The following is an 18,988-nucleotide window of genomic DNA, read 5'->3' on the forward strand; positions in this document are numbered from 1 at the left end:
GAGTTGGAAGAGACCTCATAGGCCATCCAGTCCAACCCCCTGCCAAGAATATTGCATTCAAATCACCCCTGACAGATGGCCATCCAGCCTCTGTTTAAAAGCCTCCAAAGGAGGAGCCTCCACCACACTCTGGGGCAGAGAGTTCCACTGCTGAACGGCTCTCACAGTCAGGAAGTTCTTCCTCATGTTCAGATGGAATTTCCTTTCTTGTAGTTTGAAGCCATTGTTCCATTGCGTCCAAACAAGCTTGCTCCCTCCTCCCTGTGGCTTCCTCTCACATATTTATACATGGCTATCATATCTCCTCTCAGCCTTCTCTTCTTCAGGCTAAACATGCCCAGCTCCTTAAGACGCTCCTCATAGGGCTTGTTTTCCAGACCCTTGATCATTTTAGTCGCCCTCCTCTGGACACATTCCAGCTTGTCAATATCTCTCTTGAATTGTGGTGCCCAGAATTGGACACAATATTCCAGGTGTGGTCTAACCAAAGATGAATAGAGCATGGGGAGCATGACTTCTCTAGATCTAGACACTATGCTCCTCTTGATGCAAGCCAAAATCTCATTGACCTTTTTTGCTGCCACATCACATTGTTGGCTCATGTTTTACTTGTTGTCCACAAGGACTCCCAAGATCTTTTTCACACGTACTGCTCTCGAGCCAGGCATTGCCCCCCATTCTGTAGACCTCTGGACCACTTAATTCCTATACAGCAGTGGTTCCCAACCTGTGGGTCTCCAGGTGTTTTGGCTTACAACTTCAAAAATCCCAGCCAGTTTACCAGCAATTAGGATTTCTGGGAGTTAAAGGCCAAAACATCTGGGGACCCACAGGTTGAGAACCACTGCTATACAGAGACATACATAAAATTGAGTAATAATAATAATAATAATAATAATAATAATAATAAACCTTTATTTATACCCTGCTACCATCTCCCAAAGAACTCGGTGCGGCTTACAATAGGCCGAGACCCAATACAACAATAAAATACAACAACAATACAGCAGTAAATAAAAATCAAACAGTAAACATTAACAATAAACACGACACAATTAAAACCAATGTAATGGTAAAAAAAATTAGATGAAATGGTAATTTTTTTTAAAAAGCTGGGCAGGACCGGGTAAAATGGATAAGTATTTTGGCGAATAGGTAGGGCATCCAAGAAAGGAAGCAATTAGGATTAATTTTCTGTGGTTGTGCTTGTTTTTTTTTGGGGGGGGGGGGGTTTGAACAAAACAAACCCAATAACTGGAGAAGATCTGACTGAGCGATTAAGAGATGTGATGACAGGTTCAAACCAAGCTCATAAGAGAACCAGCAGAATGTTTTGCCATGACAATTTTGTCTATACAGATATTTTTTATAATTCTAGTTTTTCCAATTGGTTAAAAAAACTTAAAAAAAAGAGAATAGTCTTTATCTTGATGGACTACCATCAAGATAAAGAACAAGAGTTGCAGGTGATAGAGCAAAATGGCTTTGGCTCTCTGTATTAAGTCAATATGCTTCTGTGTAGACAATTCACAAAATTACCCTAAGTGTGAGTGAGGGCTGGATCTCATAGACCTGTCTGCTCTTGACTGTTGCACACTCATTTTGCCCCTAGGCTTACAGTTAAACAAGCAAACGGACCCCAGAACTCAAAAGAGCTGAAGGTTTTTCAGCCTCTGTGACAGCTATTTTCTTTTTCAAAAAACACTAGGAAACAAGTGTGAGTCTTGCTATGGTGCCATCTAGAGCTGGCAAATATAACAGCATGGGAAAAAACTCAATTGTATGTGGGAATTGCTTATTTATTTTGTATCAAAAGCATTGAATAAATAAGTATAAAACTGATAAAAATAGAAGGAGCACAAGCGGCAAAATACTTTTTGACCAGAAACGAGCGACAGCAACTGCATGTCCAATTCTGGGCACCACAATTGAAGAGAGATATTGACAAGCTAGAATGTGTCCAGAAGACGGCAACTAAAATGATCAGGGGTCTGGAGAACAAGCCCTATGAGGAGCGGCTTAAGGAGCTGGGCATGTTTAGCCTGAAGAAGAGAAGGCTGAGAGGAGATATGATAGCTATGTATAAACTCTCGGTGTGACAGGCCCCAGTCTCCAGTCCAAAGCACACAGCTTCAAATACAGTCTCCAAACAGGGCAGCAACTCTGCAGGTAAGTTAGTCCAGATTAACAAGCCCGATCAGTTGCAGGGCCCATAACCACTTGTTAGGGCTAGCAGAAGAATCGCGGAAGCACTGAATAATGGACTCTGGAGTCACCGGTAAAAAGCAGGTTTCAGCTTTACTTGAGCAGTTCATAAATCCAATATATACCATCAGCGAGCAGACGCGAAGAACACAAAATGAAAGAGATAGGCACTAAAGACAAACTGTAGCTGGGAAGGAGTTATCTCTGACACTCCCTAATTCTTCACACAGCAAGAAACTCAGGGTCACATTCTCACAGCTCTTTTGTGTAAACATACATCCTGGCAATACAATTCTATTACAGTCTATTACAATCACAATCCTATCACATAAAATTGCATTTAAACATACATTATACATAAATCATACACTGACAAAAGTCACAGGGAGGAGGTAGCAAGCTTGTTTCCTGCTTCCCTGGAGACCAGGACGCAATGGAACAATGGCTTCAAACTACAAGAAATGAGATTCCATCTGAACATGAGGAAGAACTTCCTAACTGTGAGAGCCGTTCAGCAGTGGAACTCTCTGCCCTGGAGTGTGGTGGAGGCTCCTTCTTTGGAGGCTTTTAAGCAGAGGCTGGATGACCATCTGTCGGGAGTGCTTTGAATGCAATATTCCTGATTCTTGGCAGGGGGTTGGACTGGATGGCTCATGAGGTCTCTTCCAACTCTATGCTACTATGATGCATTGTCTGTAGCTATAAACAATTCTTCCTCTGTACATGAGGCAGGACATTGTGGGCAAGCATACAGATTATTATTATTATTATTAACTTTATTTGTACCCCGCTAGCATCTCCCGAAGGACTCGATGCGGCTTACACGGGCCGAAGCCACAAAACACAATACAATAGAAAACATAACACAGCAATAAACAAAGCAAATCAAACAATTAAGCAAAATAACCACAATGACAATACATCAAGACACTATTAAAACTGGTTCGGCCAGCGCAATGGGGTACAGGGTTAAAAGTGCTGAGATGGCAGGAGGAACGTAGGATTAAAAGTGCGGTGTGCAGCAGCATTAGTTGTGCTAAAGTGCATCTAGGACTTGAGATGGGGATTCCTAATCTGCGAAGGCACATCGGAACAGCCAAGTTTTTAGGTTCCTTCTGAAAACTGCCAGAGTAGGGGCCTGACGAAGCTCTTTTGGAAGGGCATTCCAAAGTCGGGGGGCCGCCACAGAGAAGGCCCTGTCCCGCGTCCCCACCAAGCGCGCTTGCGACGTAGGTGGGATAACGAGCAGGGCCTCCCCAGATGACCGGAGCGAGCGTGTGGGTTCGTAGATGGAAATGCGGTCACGCAGGTAGGGTGGTCCCAAACCGTTCAGGGCTTTGTAGGTGAGCACCTGCACCTTGAATTGGGCTCGGAAAATAAATGGCAGCCAGTGGAGCTCCTTGAACAAGAGGGTTGACCTCTCTTGATAATGAGCTCCAGTTAGCATCCTGGCTGCTGCCCGCTGGACCAATTGTAGTTTCCGAGCCGTCTTCAAGGGCAGCCCCACGTAGAGCGCATTGCAGTAATCCATTCTAGAGGTGACCAAGGCGTGGACCACCCCGGCCAGATCCGCCTTCACGAGGTACGGTCGCAGCTGGCGCACAAGTCTCAGTTGTGCAAAGGCCCTCCCGGATACCGCCGACACCTGAGCCTCAAGTGTAAGCGAAGAATCCAAGAGGACTCCCAAACTGCGGACCTGTGGCTTCAGGGGGAGTGTAACCCCGTCCAACACAGGTTGCCACCCTATACCCCGATCCGGTTTACGATCGACCAGGAGGACCTCTGTCTTGTCGGGATTGATCTTCAGCTTGTTCTTCCTCATCCAGATCGACACAGCGGCCAGGCACTCGTCCAGCACCCGAGAAGCCTCCTTGGAATTAGGTGGAAAGGAGTAGTAGAGTTGTGTGTCATCCGCATAGAGATGGCACCCAACTCCAAAACTCCGGATGACCTCTCCCAGCGGTTTCATGTAGATGTTGAAGAGCATGGGCGACAAGATAGATCCTTGCGGGACCCCACAGGTCAAAGGCCAGGGGTCCGAGCAGGCGTCTCCCAGCTTCACCAACTGGGTACGTCCCTCCAGGAAGGACCGGAGCCACGACAGAACCGTGCCCCCAAGGCCCATCCCAGAGAGACGACCCAGGAGGATACCATGATCGATGGTATCGAAAGCCGCTGAGATGTCCAGGAGAACCAACAGGGTCACACTCCCCCTGTCCAGCTCTCTACGGAGGTCATCCACCAAGGCGACCAAGGCTGTCTCGGTGCCATGACCAGGCCTGAAGCCAGACTGTGCCTGATCTAGGTAGTTGGTATCGTCTAGGAAGCCCTGGAGCTGCGAGGCGACCACCCGCTCCAGCACCTTACCCAGGAAAGGGAGGTTGGAGACTGGTCTGTAGTTATTCAGCACCGTGGAGTCAAGGGAAGCTTTTTTGAGGAGTGGACGAACCACTGCCTGTTTCAAACCAGATGGAAAAATCCCTTGCTCCAACGATGCATTGATAATCAATACAAACCAGTCAACCAACCCCTCCCTGGCTGATTTAATGAGCCAAGATGGGCATGGGTCTAGAGGTGAGGTGGTCGCCCTCACAGCCCCAAGAACCTCCTCTACGGTTTCAGGAAGAACAAGCCTAAAAGAATCCCACAAAATTGGACAAGCAGGTACCTCCGTCACCTCTTCAGGCACTGCGATGGAATTGGAGTCGAGCTCGAGGCGTATCTGGGCGACTTTATCTGCAAAATGGTGTGCGAAATCGCGGCACCGAGCTGCGGGGTCGTCAGGGACCTCCTCCACCGCAGGTGGGTGAAGGAGTTCTCCCACGACCCGAAACAGCTCCGATGATCTATTTGCTGCAGATGCTATACGAGCGGTCGTGAATGACTTCCTGGCCGCCCGTATGGCCACGGAGTATGCCTTAAGAGAGGCTCTAGCCCGTGTTCGATCAGATACATCTCGAGATTTCCTCCATTTGCGCTCTAGCCCCCTTCTCGTGTGCTTCATCACAGCCAGCTCCTCGGTGAACCAAGGAGATGGCCTGTCACGACGCAACGAGATGGGGCGTTCGGGTGCGATCATATCTAACGCCCTGGCCATCTCCCCGTTATAGAGAGTTACCAAGGCGTCGATAGAATCGCCAGGCTCCAAGGCAGGAAGAACCCTAAGATTCCTCAGGAATCCATCCGGATCCATCAGTCTCCTAGATGCAGTTTGTTCTGCTCCACAGTCGCACAAGGTGGAGGATTCTTTTAGGAAATTGCTGAAGCAGCATCTTCTGTATATTCATCTCTTTCTTTTTCAACCAATCTGAATGATTAAAAAAATCAAAGGACTCCAGCTTCATATAATAATAATAATAATAATAATAATAATAATAATAATAATATACTTTATTTGTACCCCGCGACCATCTCCCCAAGGGACTTGGTGCGGCTTACATGAGGCCAAGCCCACAGTACATCAATAAACTTTGGAACGCCCTTCCAAAAGATCTCCGACAGGCCCCTTCCTTAGCAGTTTTCAGAAGGAATTTAAAAACTTGGCTGTTCCGCTGTGCCTTCTCAGAATAGGAACCCCCATCCCAAGCCATAGTAGCACTTTAGCACAACTAATGTCGCTGCACACCGCACTTTTATCCTACGTTCCTCCTACCATTTCAGCACTTTTAACCCTGTACCCCATTGCACCGGCCGAGCCAGTTTTAAATAATGTCTTGATGTATTGCCATTGTTGTCGTTTTGCTTAATTGTTTTGATTTGCTTTGTTTATTGTTGTGTTACGTTTTTTATTGTATTGTGTTTTGAGGCTTCGGCCTGTGTAAGCCGCATCGAGTCCTTCGGGAGATGCTAGAGGGGTACAAATAAAGTTAATAATAATAATAATAATATAATAAACGAAGGCAATAACAAATAATCAATACAAAACAGTTAAAATAAAGCTCAAAAACAAAAAAATACACAATATTGGCATAGTATGAAAGCGTATACACTCGGAGTGAGTTTTTTTTTTCCTAGCAGAAGTAGGTATATCATGAGGCAAAGTGAGGCAACAGCCTCAAGCTATATGGTTTGGATTCCATTAAAGATGGCGGAATGGGAAAGCAACAGATCAGGGTGAAGGGACCAATTGTCAGGGAACTTCTCATGCATGAACTCCTGGGGACTGAACAAGGCACACATTGGACAAATACAAAAGAGACCCATCCATATGTTGCTGCCTGATTATTCCATGCCGGTCGAAGACGAACTGGCATACTTTCATTATCATATGATATGTTCTGTCAGAACGAAGCCGTTTTGAATAATACTTGCAAATCAGAGCAAAAGTAGTCTTGCATAAGCATGAATGTGTTGGATCCAAAAGCTCGAGACTATAACAAAAAAAATTGAGTTTTGGGGATTTTTTGTTTCATACTGTAAAATCAGCATGCTGAATTGTCCTGACCCTTGTTAGTAGGTTCACAGCCGAGGAAACGCTGAGATCCAAAGGTTTTGGGAATGGGGACATAGAATGGGGTTCCAGGTATGGAACTGAGCTCTCTTAAAGAGGGAAACGGGTACAGTTCTTACACCAAAACCAACAGCACTGTAGGTCTGGATTCACAATATGCAATATTTATATTTAGGGAGAAATGTACAACACTCACCAAACAGCAGAATTCATGTAGACTAAAGTTTCAGGACTGTCACAACAGCATCTGCTTGATCATTTAATTGGTGTCTTTAGTAAACAGTGTTAGTAGTGCTTTTATTAGGTGTCCTTTGACTACATTTCAAATGATAAACATTGAAGTTCCTCTCCTATTTTGTACTTTTTGAAAACATGTTCAATTTTTTAACACACATTGAAATACATTTACAGAGGTGTTAAGCAAATAGCTTAACCCCCCTCTCTCCCACCCCTCCAATTCCTCACAGCTCTCCTGTTAAGTGCCAATGTCTGTGTGACGTGGTCTATAGATCTATACCAGATCTGGGCAAGCCCAGGCCTGTGGGCTGGATGTGGCCCCTTGGGCTCTTTTCTCAGGCTCTCCTCTCTCACCATCCTGTCCTTCCTTCTCTCTTTCCTTCTGAATTCCCTCCTTCACTTCCTTCCTTACCTCTTTCTCATTCCATCATTCCCTTCCACCCTTTCGCCTCCCTCTCTCCCTCCCTTCTGACTTCCCTCCTTCACTTCCTTCCTTACCTCCCTCTTTCTCATTCCATCTTTCCCTTCCTTCCTTCCTTCCTTCCTTCCTTCCTTCCTTCCTTCCTTCCTTCCTTCCCTTTTGTCTTTCCTTCTCTCTTTCCTTCCGGCTTCCCTCCTTCACTTGCTTCCTTACCTTTTTCTCATTCCATCATTCCCTTCCACCCTTTCACCTCCCTCCCTTCTGACTTCCCTCCTTCACTTCCTTCCTTACCTCCCTCTTTCTCATTCCATCTTTCTCTTCCTTCCTTCCTTCCCTTTTGTCTTTCCTTCTCTCTTTCCTTCCGGCTTCCCTCCTTCACTTCCTTCCTTACCTCTTTCTCATTCCATCATTCCTTTCCACCCTTTCACCTCCCTCCCTCCCTTCTGACTTCCCTCCTTCACTTCCTTCCTTACCTCCCTCTTTCTCATTCCATCTTTCCCTTCCACTCTTCCTTCCTTCCTTCCTTCCTTCCTTCCTTTTTTTCTTTCATTCCTTCTCTCTTTCCCTCACCCCTACCCCTTTTTGTGTAAAGGCTGAGCCCCTAAAGGGAGAAGTATATGCATTTTAGTGGGTTGCGGAAAGAAAGAAAGAAAGAAAGAAAGAAAGAAATGGAGACGTTGGTATGACAGGAGAGAAAAGCTCTCTTCCTCTCTGAATAGCCATTCCTTCTGACGGAGAATCATAGAATCATAGAGTTGGAAGAGACCTCGTGGGCCATCTAATCCAACCCTGTTCTGCCAAGGCTTCTCTTCTTCAGGCTAAACATGCCCAGCTCTTTAAGCTGCTCCTCATAGGGCTTGTACTCCAGATCCTTGATCATTTTAGTCACCCTCCTCTGGACACATTCCAGCTTGCCAATATCTCTCTTCAATTGTGGTGCCCAGAATTGGACACAGTATTCCACAGTAATCCTTATGTAATTGTTTTATTGTCTATGTTTGATTTTAATTGCTTGTATTGTTGTTATTATTGCTTGCGTTGTGTTTGGGCTCGGCCTCATGTAAGCCGCACTGAGTCCCATGGGGAGATGATAGCGGGGTATAAATAATAATTATTATTATTATTAATCCTTTCCCTCCTTCCCAGCCTGCCCACCAACCCATCCGACTCCGGCCCCTAAGTTAGAAAGTTTGCCCATGCCTGATCAATACACACACCTTCATGTTTTAGTAGGCCTGGCTGTAGGAAATGAGGGTAGGTTACAGGAAGCTCGGTTTCTTTATATTTCAACAACTTGACAGTTTCCAATTCCGAGGGGTTTTTTAAAAAAATGTGAAGAAAAATTATAATATTTGAGGATTGCAAAATGACTTCTGCAGAACGCGCTTTGTGTACCAAATGCAGTCAATCTGTCACCTGTCATGTTAGTGACAGAGAATAAGTTTAAGCACCAGCAAATTAACTGCGATTGTTCCTCATTAAACCGTCAGTGTTTAACAAGTGGTCGACGTTGTTTGCTGTGTTGGGAGATGATTCTCTTACCCGAAGAGAATTCTCAGGCGTGTTGGGAAGGGTCTTGTGGGATTTTTGTCGTGGCGGTTGTAAAAGAGAACCCTTCCATTTCTTTTTTCCACCATCAATAAGTTGTGTTCCTTTCCCTTTTCAACAGAGATCAACGACAGGGAGCAGAAGCTGCATGCGCTTAAAGAGGTGCTGAAAAAATTTCCCAAGGAGAACTACGAGGTCTTCAAATACGTTATCTCCCATTTGAACAAGTACGTGCCCTCCTGCGCCTTTCCGCGTCAGCCTGAGATGCAAATGGGGGAGGTGGGCATGTCACCTTAGTTTTAGCCGCTGCCTCCTTAACAAGCACGGAGTGGAGCCTTGCCAAGGCTGGGTCATTTCACAGCCACAATGGGGCAGCGGAGCCTGCCTGGAGTGAATCTCTTCCCTGACATCTCTCCCAATTAAGCCAGCCTGCATTTATCAGGGGTCTCATTAAGTTGGGTAAATCCTGCTCCTCCAGAAATTGGCAGCGGCGCTCTAGCGGAGGTTGTGTTCGGCCCGCTGTCTCCCCACTTTCATTAGCCACGTCCAGAGGGCATTTGCTGCTTGGCAGAGGTCATATTTGCAAGGCTGTGCTCTTACATTCCCAGTTAATGAGTCCAGAACAACCAGCAGCCCTTTGGGTTCGGTTCTCACAGCCTCTAATGGAGATGGTAACAGCTCCACGACACTCGGAAGGTGTGTTCTTGGCATCGCTATAAACAACCTTCTTGTTCAGAGAAAAAAGGCAGCTGAAGAGGGTTTTTTCCACTCTTCTTGTTAAGTTCACTTGTCTTTTTTTGCAGATCTATTTTATATTACATGTAATAATACTAATAATATTACAATATTATGGTATAGTACAATATAGTAATATATAATTGGACTACAATTTCTGATTGGCATGACTTTAGTGTTGAATACAATGTTTTTAAATGCTTAATATGTATACATTTTAATTTGTTTTGTTGTAAGTTTCATGATTTGTATGTGTTTTTAAGGCATTGAATAATTACCATATGTAAGCCGCCTTGAGTCCCCTTCAGGGGAGAGAAAAGGCAGGATATAAATAGGGTAAACAAATAAATAAGCATACCCTGCAAGCTTGTACCTTCCACTTGCATTGCCTGTATGGATCACTGCAAGTATCACAGTCCCTTTACTGCATATACCCAGTGTCCAAAACAGGACATGATCAGAATGTCACCAGTCCTTTATATGTTTTATATTTATATATATATATATATATATATATATATACACACACACACACACACACACATACATACACACACACACACACACATACACACACATTCACACACACACACACGAATGAAAAGGCAATGGCAGCTCTAGAGTGGGCTGAAGGATAATCTAGCCACTGTTAGAAATTGTGGAAGTCCAAAACACCTGGAGGGCTGAGATTTGCCAGTGCTTGGGCTAACCCCATAATATCTGTGGATTGTCCTCTTTGGAGCACATTGGCATCTTTATGTGGCGAGAATACACTGTCTTGTGGGTAAGTCTTGCTAACTCTGTGGGGTGGTGTCTCCGTATCTTGCAATTCAAAGTGCAGGTGGATCCCTATAAAACCCTATACGCTTTAGGTCCAACGTATCTTTGAGACCGCATCTTCTTCTATGAATTGGTGCGGGCCTTGAGATCTACTGGGGAGGCCCTTCTCTTGATCCCACCACTGTCACAAGTGGTGGCTCCCCAACTCTGGAATGCCCTCCCTAGCAAGATTAGATAACCTTCCTTTCGAGCCTAAAAACATGGCTATTTATATGGGCCTTTGACTAGCATAATGTACTATGGTCATGTGATAATGTCGACCATTGTTATTTGGTGGCACAGTGGGTTAAACCACTGAGTTGCTGAACTTGCTGACCGAAAGGTTGGCAGTTCGAATCCAAGGAGTAGGGTGAGCTTCTGCTGTTAGGCCCAGCTTCTGCCAACCTAGCAGTTTGAAGACATGCAAATGTGAGTAAATCAATAGGTACCACCTTGGTGGGAAGGTAATGTTGCTCCATGCAGTCATGCCAGTGGCCACATGACCTTGGAGTTGTCTACGGACAGTGCCATCTCTTTAGAAATGGAGATGAGCACCACCCTCCAGAGTCGGACACAACTAGACCTAATGTCAGGGAAAATTTTACCTTTATTTTACCTTGACCTGGAGTAATGTACTATGGTCATGTGATGACGTCAACCATTATTATTTGGCACTTTAGCTCATGTTTGAAAGAAGCCCAATGACTGGGAGCCCCCAGTGGCACAGTGGGTTAAACCCCTGTGCTGGCAGGACTGAAGACCGACAGGTCGCAGGTTCGAATCCGGGGAGAGGTGGATGAGCTCCCTCTATCAGCTCCAGCTCATCATGCGGGGACATGAGAGAAGCCTCCCACAAGGATGATAAAAACATCAAAACATCCGGGCGTCCCCTGGGCAACATCCTTGCAGACGGCCAATTCTCTAACACCAGAAGCGACTTGCAGTTTCTCAAGTCGCTCCTGACATGACAAAAAAAGAAATTATTATTATTATTTAATTTTATTCATTGACATTGACCATTGTTTGCATTCAGTTAAATTGTGTATTGTTTTGATGATATGTAAATCTATTTTATGTATGGTACCTTGAGTGCTTTGTTAGCTGCGCCGAGTCTCTTCGGGGAGATGTTGGTGGGGTACAAATTGAGTTTTATTATGATTTATTATTATTATTGCAGAGTCAGCCAACACAACAGAACCAACCTGATGACGAGCGAGAACCTCTCCATTTGCTTCTGGCCCACCTTGATGAGGCCCGACTTCAGCACCATGGATGCGCTCACTGCCACCCGCATTTATCAGACAATCATCGAACTCTTCATCCACCAGTGCCCCTTCTTTTTCTACAATCGGCCCATCATAGAGCCCCCCGGTGCCATGCCCAGCTCCCCCTCGGCCCTTCCCGCCAGCACGCCTTTCCTCTCCTCCACCCCTGTGATGGCCCAGCCCTCCCCTCCACAGACGCCTCCCCCCTCACCACAGTCTCCTCTCCAGCCCCTTCTCCCCCCCCAGCTTCAAGCTGAGCAGCATACACTGTGAACTCGGGCGCGAGAGGAAGTCGAGGTCCACTGCTGTTCTGACGTGCCGAACAGAGACTGGAAACTCCGCCCCGGCATCACTTGGCACGCTCTTTCCCCACTCCACTCTGTGGCAGACTTGCGCTGCGGAATAGAGCACTGGCAAGTTGGCGCATTGGACACGCGTGAAGCCTTGGTTCCGCCTCAGTGCCTGGCGCAGAAGGGTCTGCCGGAACACGGGCCAGCGCGGGACCTTCTCCTGAGCAGAGAGGATGCCGGCCTCTCCCCTTCCGCGCCGGCTCTTTCTTCGACCGAGAGCAGTCCCGACCCAAGTAGAACTTGTGGGAACATTGCCAAGTTCGGAGGAGGGGAGCGTAGTCTGTTGGCTTTTAGGTGCATCTTTGGGAATCTCTCCTTTTCCGTCTCCTCTTTGGCTCGCATGTGAACAGAGGGGCGCTGCTAAGGCGTAACAGGATTCGGAGCTTCTCCCCAACAACACATTCCATAAGCTGTAATGGAGGCCTGTCCTGCAGCACCGGGCATCTCACCCACCTTGCGGGGACCATGATTTCCACTTGCAGCACCCCAGCCTCTTGGCTCAGAAGGACTTGGACCAATGCTTCTGAACGGAACGCTTTTTAAATGTCGGCAAGGCTGGAGTGAAACTTTGTCTTGACTCTTCAATAATGGCCAATCCAAGTGGGAAGGAAGAGCCCCCCTCTCCTTGACATGAAGAGGCATTCCCCGCCTTTGCTTGCTGGTTGGGCTGTTTTTAACCTGGCAAAGTTGTGTGGGACTTTGGCTCCTTTTTACTTGTTCAGAGAATTTGTGCATGGCAGATTTCCCTTGGCGGCGGCGGGTGGGTGGCGGGTTGTAGGGCAGTCCAGGTTTGGTCTGGTAGGTTCTGCTGTCTTCATTTGACAAACAGCAACATATCTCTTGTTACCCTTCCTCCTCCTCCTCCCCCCCTCCGCGCAGAATATTTGTGTTAGCACTTAAGAGAGGAGAAAGAAAAGAGGCAAATGCGTGTGCGAGTTTTGCAAACCAAGTCCACGTTTTGTTGTCTGACCTGAGGTTTCATTCCTTGGGCACGCTGTGTTGGAAAAATACTATTGGTGTGTGTGTGTGTGTATGAGAGAGAGAAAGAGAGAGAGAGAACAGGCATGGGTGGTTATAACTTCCACTTTTTCAAAAATATCCCCAGTGTTTTAAAGTGTGCTGGAATTAAATTGTGGAAAGTGTGACTTCTGTAGCTTCTCCTCCCTTGGCCTTTGTTGGAGGAGAAGAACTACACCCGTAATGTTGTTTTGAAGTCCCCTTGGAATCTGGTCACTGGTCTTCCAAAGTCAATTGCTATTTTGGAGACCCAGATAGATATGCTTGTTCAGAAGGCATGCACAAAGGCGCACAACCTGTGAACCTCCCCCAACATCATCTGATGTTTCTGACCATTTTGGCCCTAATCCTAAAAATGGACACCAGTGAAGAAGACCCCTCAGTTGAGTTTCACATTGGGCTGTTCAGGACATGAAGGTCTTCCAAACTCAACTGCTGTCTTGGAGACCCAGATAGATATGCTTGTTCAGAAGGCATGCACAAAGGTGCACAACCTGTGAACACCCCCCCCCCCCAACATAATCTGATGTTTCTGACCATTTTGGCCCTAATCCTGAAAATGGGCACCAATGAAGAAAACCCCTCAGTTGAGTTTCACATTGGGCTGCTCAGGGCATGAAGGTCTTCCAAAGTCAATTGCTATCTTGGAGACCCAAGTAGATATGCTTGTTCAAAAGGCACGCACAAAGGCGCACAACCTGTGAACCTCCCCCAACTTCATCTGATGTTTCTGACCATTTTGGCCCTAATCCTGAAAATGAGCACCAGTGAAGAAGACCCCTCAGTTGAGTTTCACATTGGGCTGCTCAGGGCATGTAGGTCTTCCAAGGTCAATTGCTATCTTGGAGACCCAGTTAGATATGCTTGTTCAAAAGGCATGCACAAAGGCGCACACCTCCCCCAACATCATCTTATGTTTCTGACCATGTTGGCCCTAATCCTGAAAATGGGCACCAGTGAAGAAGACCCCTCAGTTGAGTTTCACATTGGGCTGCTCAGAGCATGAAGGTCTTCCAAAGTCAATTGCTATCTTGGAGACCCAGATAGATATGCTTGTTCAAAAGGCACACACAAAGGTGCACAACCTGTGAACACCCCCCCCCCCCAACATAATCTGATGTTTCTAACCATTTTGGCCCTAATCCTGAAAATGGGCACCAGTGAAGAAGACCCCTCAGTTGAGTTTCACATTGGGCTGCTCAGGGCATGAAGGCTTGGGGAGAAACCACATAGGAGGGTCTCAAATGGGCTAAAACTGATAGCAGCTTTGTAGAAAGAGGCCTCGGGGCCAAATCTCAATGGCAAGGATTATTTACCTTGCCAGAACTACAGGAAATGGCCATGGTGTTAATAAATATAATGCGTAGGCCTTCTTTATGTCCTCTTCCTGCACCATTTCGCAGCTCCCTCCTCCCAGTCTGTTGGTGTGTTTGCATGCATGTGCAAAGAAGCGTGTGCCCTGGCTCAAGTCTTTGGTGCTCCCATGCACAGTGCACTTGTCTCTTCCCTTTGCCCTACACATGAAGCCACTGTGTGCTCCTATCACCCCTTAACTCTGTGGTCTTCCCCCTCTTTTCCTTGCCTGGATTCGTATTGAGCCGGCTTCTTTCCTTACCTCTGAGGAAGAGCTAGAAGTGAACCACTACAATATTTCCCATGGAGACACCATGAAAATGGCCTATGGGCTATATAGCAGCAGTATCTAGTCAACTGCCTTGTGTGTATGTGTGTGTGAAAGAGAGAGAATGAGTGTATGAGAGGGAGAGGAGGTGAGGAAGTCCGCACCTGCTGAGTTTCAACTGGAGTTTCCACGGTACCACTAGGAAGACACAAGGGAGGACTCCCGATGCCATCCTTTCTGTCTCTTCGCACTTTAAAGGAGAACCTGTGGTTTAATTGCTGGTTTCGGCATTTCAAGGATGTTTGTGGTGACCTGTGTTTGGGGGACGGAGGGACCGAGGGTGGAGAGAGAGAAGGAGCCCCGACCCATTCCCAAACCGGACTCTCCCTTTGCTCTGCTCCTTTTCTGGCATTTCAGAGGCCCAGTCTTCAGCAAGCTGACTCTCTCCTATAAATATGCTGAATTATGTACTCCTTTTTTTCTTGAGAATCACATTTTAAAGAGTGTATTGTGTCAGGATCGTGTGCCTGAAAAGCGTCCCTTGCAAGCGTTCCCCTTTCCCTCCTCTTCCAAGTTTTATATTCTCATGTGTTAAGGAAATTGAGCTTTTGTAAATAATGGAAACTTTTTTGGTTGGTTTGAAGACTGTTAAAAAGAAAGCAGAGAGGGTTCACACAACAATACAGAGGCTTGGGAAAGGAGAGGGATAATGAGAGGGCTGGGGAAACTGGATCTCCCACCTGACCGAGATGAGGGTCACTACACCTGTGCAAAGTTGGACTAGTGTGAGAAAGTGGCGTTGTCTTGTCAAAGGCTTCCATGGGTTGTTGTGTGTTTTCCAGGCTGTATGGTCATGCTCCAGAAGCATCCTCTCCTGACGTTTCACCTGACCTCACAACCTCTGAGGATGCCTGCCATAGATGCCGGCGAAACATCAGGAGAGAATGCTACTGGAACACGGCCGGACAGCCTGGAAAACACATAACAACCCAGTGGCATTGTTTTCTGTTGAGATAGGGTCCTTTTGGGTATGCAAGGTCTTTTTCTGTGCCTTCTTGAAGGGTCTGATGCTACACATCTCCAACTAAAAAGGTCTCTTCGTAACAACGTTTGGGATTTGGGGCTTTCCTTGCTGTTCTACGCCTCTATCAGGGAGAGGTTTATTCAATTCCAGGCATCTTTTCTATTTGCTGCTTATCTTCATCCTCTACAATGTGGTGGCTGCCTGCTTGTTGCCCTTCACCGAAATGATTGTGGCAGAATAACGTCCCACTGCTGCTGTGCTATGGAGGCTGCGGCCCTCCTTTCCCATCACTCATATGCTCCGGAAAGTGAATTTGGGATTTGCCGGACTGGCTCTCTGTAGTTGCCAAATGCTGTGGCCTTGTGATTCTGACCCTAGTTTCTGTGCTGGAAGTGGATGTCGGAAGAGATGTGCGTCTTTCTCCCTTGGCCTGCCTCATTTTCCTTGGTGCGATGGGTTGAGGAGGTCTTGTTTTGCAGAGTGGAGAAATAGATGTCCCCTTGCAAATGCTATATTGGACACCGGTAATCTTAGAAAAACAACAGATGAAGCGAGGCAGATCCTCCAGACTAGCAGGGGAGGCATGTGTGCATGTTATGTGTATGTAGCAGAACCAAGACTCCGCTTATGGGGACCACTGCTTATTTTGAATTAAGTGGCTTCTGATGCCCATTTGAACCTCATCCCTTCCCCACAAAGAAAAGGAGCTAAACCAGTGGTTCTCAACCAGATGTTTTTGGCCTTCAACTCCCAGAAATCCTAACAGCTGGTAAACTGGCTGGGATTCCTGGGAGTTGTAGGTCAGAAACATCTGGGGACCCCAGGTTGAGAACCACTGAGCTAAACTATTCAGGCCTCTTTAGTTCCAATGGGCTTCTTGAGACCAATCCTTCTGTGCTACAGAACCAGATATCTCCAAATCTTTCAATCAATTAAAGGAACAGCTTCTCTTTTGTACTTACTAGTGTTTACAGTTTCCACCCCAATCTGACATTGCTTGTTTGCTGCCTAGGCGTTCCTTTCCACTACCAGATATCTCCAAATCCTTCAATCAACTAAAGCAGCAGCTTCCCTTTTGAACTTACTAGTGTTTACAGTTTCCATCTCAATCTGACATTGTTTATTTGCTGCCTAGATGTTCCTTTCCACAACTGAGTTCAGGGATGAGGGTTGTCTAAGGCTTTCACGGCCGGAATCACTGGGTTGTTGTAGTTTTTTTGGGGCTGTATGGCCATGTTCTAGAGCAGGGGTCCTCAAACTATGGCCCGGGGGCCAGATGTGGCCCTCCAAGCTCATTTACCCGGCTCTCGCTCAGGGTCAACCTAAGTCTGTAGCGACTCAAAAGCACACAACAACAATCGTATCTCATCAGCCAAAATTAGGCCGACACTTCCCATTGAAATACGAATAAGTTTATATTTGTTAAAATTGTTCTTCATGTTAATTATTGTATTATTTTTATAGTTATTTGCACTACAGATAAGATACGTATGTGCATAGGAATTCACTCATGTTTGTTTTTTAAAATTATAATCCAGCCTCCAACAGTTTGAGGGTCTGTGACCTGGCCCTCTGTTTAAAACGTTTGGGGACCCCTGTTCTAGAGACATTCTCTCCTGACGTTTCGCCTGCATTTATGGCGAGCATCCTCATCTCATAACCTCTGAGGAAGCTTGCCATAGATGCAGGCAAAACGTCAGGAGAGAATGCCTCTAGAACATGGCCATATAGCGCGACAAAAACTACAACCCAGGGATGAGGGTTGTCATATAGGCCTCTGAGAGTTTAGGGATCAGTCTTGGTGAAGAATGAGGAGCATATAGAAGCATTTAGGTTGCAATCCAGCTAAACCAGGCATGGGCAAACTTGGGCCCTCCAGGTGTTTTGGACTTCAACTCCCACCATTCCTAACAGCCTCAGGCCCTTTCCTTTTCCCCCTCAGCCGCTTAAGCGGATGAGGGGGAAAAGGAAGGGGCCTGAGGCTGTTAGGAATGGTGGGAGTTGAAGTCCAAAACACATGGAGGGCCCAAATTTGCCTGTGCCTGAGCTAAACCTTGACTTTTTTTTTCGGATACTGTCTCTTATTGTGTCCCCCACTTATGGGCATTTTGGACACCTTTAGAAAGGAGGGAAATACATGTTCTTCATGTGCAAAAATTGGACAATTTCCTCATGTGACCTGCAGCATCTTTCCTTTGGGAGTATGGCTGGACTTGTCTGTGTTGTGGCCGGAGTTTTACTTTGTAAGTGCATGTCACTCACCTTCCTTTTTACACTGAATAGATCCATTTTTTGTATTGTTGGAAGCCTTCATGGCTGGAATCACTGGGTTGCTGTGAGTTTTTCAGGCTGTATGGCCATAATCCAGAAGCATTGTCTTCTGACATTTCACCTGCATCTGTGGCAGGCCTCCTCAGAGGTTGTGAGGTCTGTGGGAAACTAGGAAAGTGGGGTTTATATATCTGTTAAACAACACTCAAAAGCAAGAGAATTCCAGACAAGAAACTATATATTTATTGTCAAAAGCTTTCATGGCTGGAATCACTGGGTTGTTGTAAATTTTTCCAGCTATGTGGCCATGTTCTAGAAGCATTCTCTCCTGATGTTTCGCCTGCATCTATGGCAAGCATCCTCAGAGGTTGTGACCCCACTACCTCTGAGAATGCTTGCCATATATGCAGGCAAAACATCAGGAGAGAATGCTTCTAGAACATGGCCATATAGCCCAAAAAACCTACAACAACCCAACTATATATTTATTTATTACTGTCGGTGACCAGCACCAAAAAATGTACAAACGTCATAATAGGAACATATACATTTAGGTATTAAGAAACCATGTCAAAACAAAGTTGAACCCAGTATTGAATATGATATGATAGTTAAAATGGTATTAAACATTTATATGCTAAAAATAACAATGGTAAAAACTGAAATACATATTAAAACTTTCTAAGACTGTGAAGGAAACAAGACAAGAAATAATCAGGGCTAGCTAACCATCTCCCAACAAAGGATTCCCCCAGGCAGCAACCAGCCAGACCTTGAAACTACAAGGCCATTCAATGCTAATCAGTGTGGTCGATTGCAACATTCACACTTGCCTCAAGCAGACAAGAGTTCTTTCTCCCACCCTGGACATCATTCCACAGATATATAAACCTCACTTGCCTAGTTTCCAACAGACCTCACAAACTATGAGGATGCCTGAGATGTGGGCGAACCGTCAGGAGAGAATGCTTCTGCAACATGGCCAGACAGCACAAAAATCTCACAGTGATCCATTCTGTGTCTGA

General features: G+C 46.1%; 1 protein-coding gene across 1 annotated transcript in view; it reads left to right on the forward strand.

Annotated features, from left to right (window-relative positions):
• LOC132781683 (rho GTPase-activating protein 35) overlaps positions 1-17,639 on the forward strand; it is a 128,301-nt gene extending 110,662 nt beyond the window's left edge. Inside the window, exons 6-7 of the mRNA XM_060786066.2 lie at positions 8,983-9,088; positions 11,593-17,639. Coding sequence (XP_060642049.1) covers positions 8,983-9,088; positions 11,593-11,953 — 467 coding nt within the window. The 3' untranslated portion in view covers positions 11,954-17,639. The remainder of the gene's footprint in view (positions 1-8,982; positions 9,089-11,592) is intronic.
• Positions 17,640-18,988: the final 1,349 nt, after the last annotated feature.

Source organism: Anolis sagrei, chromosome Y, assembly GCF_037176765.1.
Source record: "Anolis sagrei isolate rAnoSag1 chromosome Y, rAnoSag1.mat, whole genome shotgun sequence".
In the NCBI taxonomy this organism is placed as follows: domain Eukaryota; kingdom Metazoa; phylum Chordata; class Lepidosauria; order Squamata; family Dactyloidae; genus Anolis; species Anolis sagrei.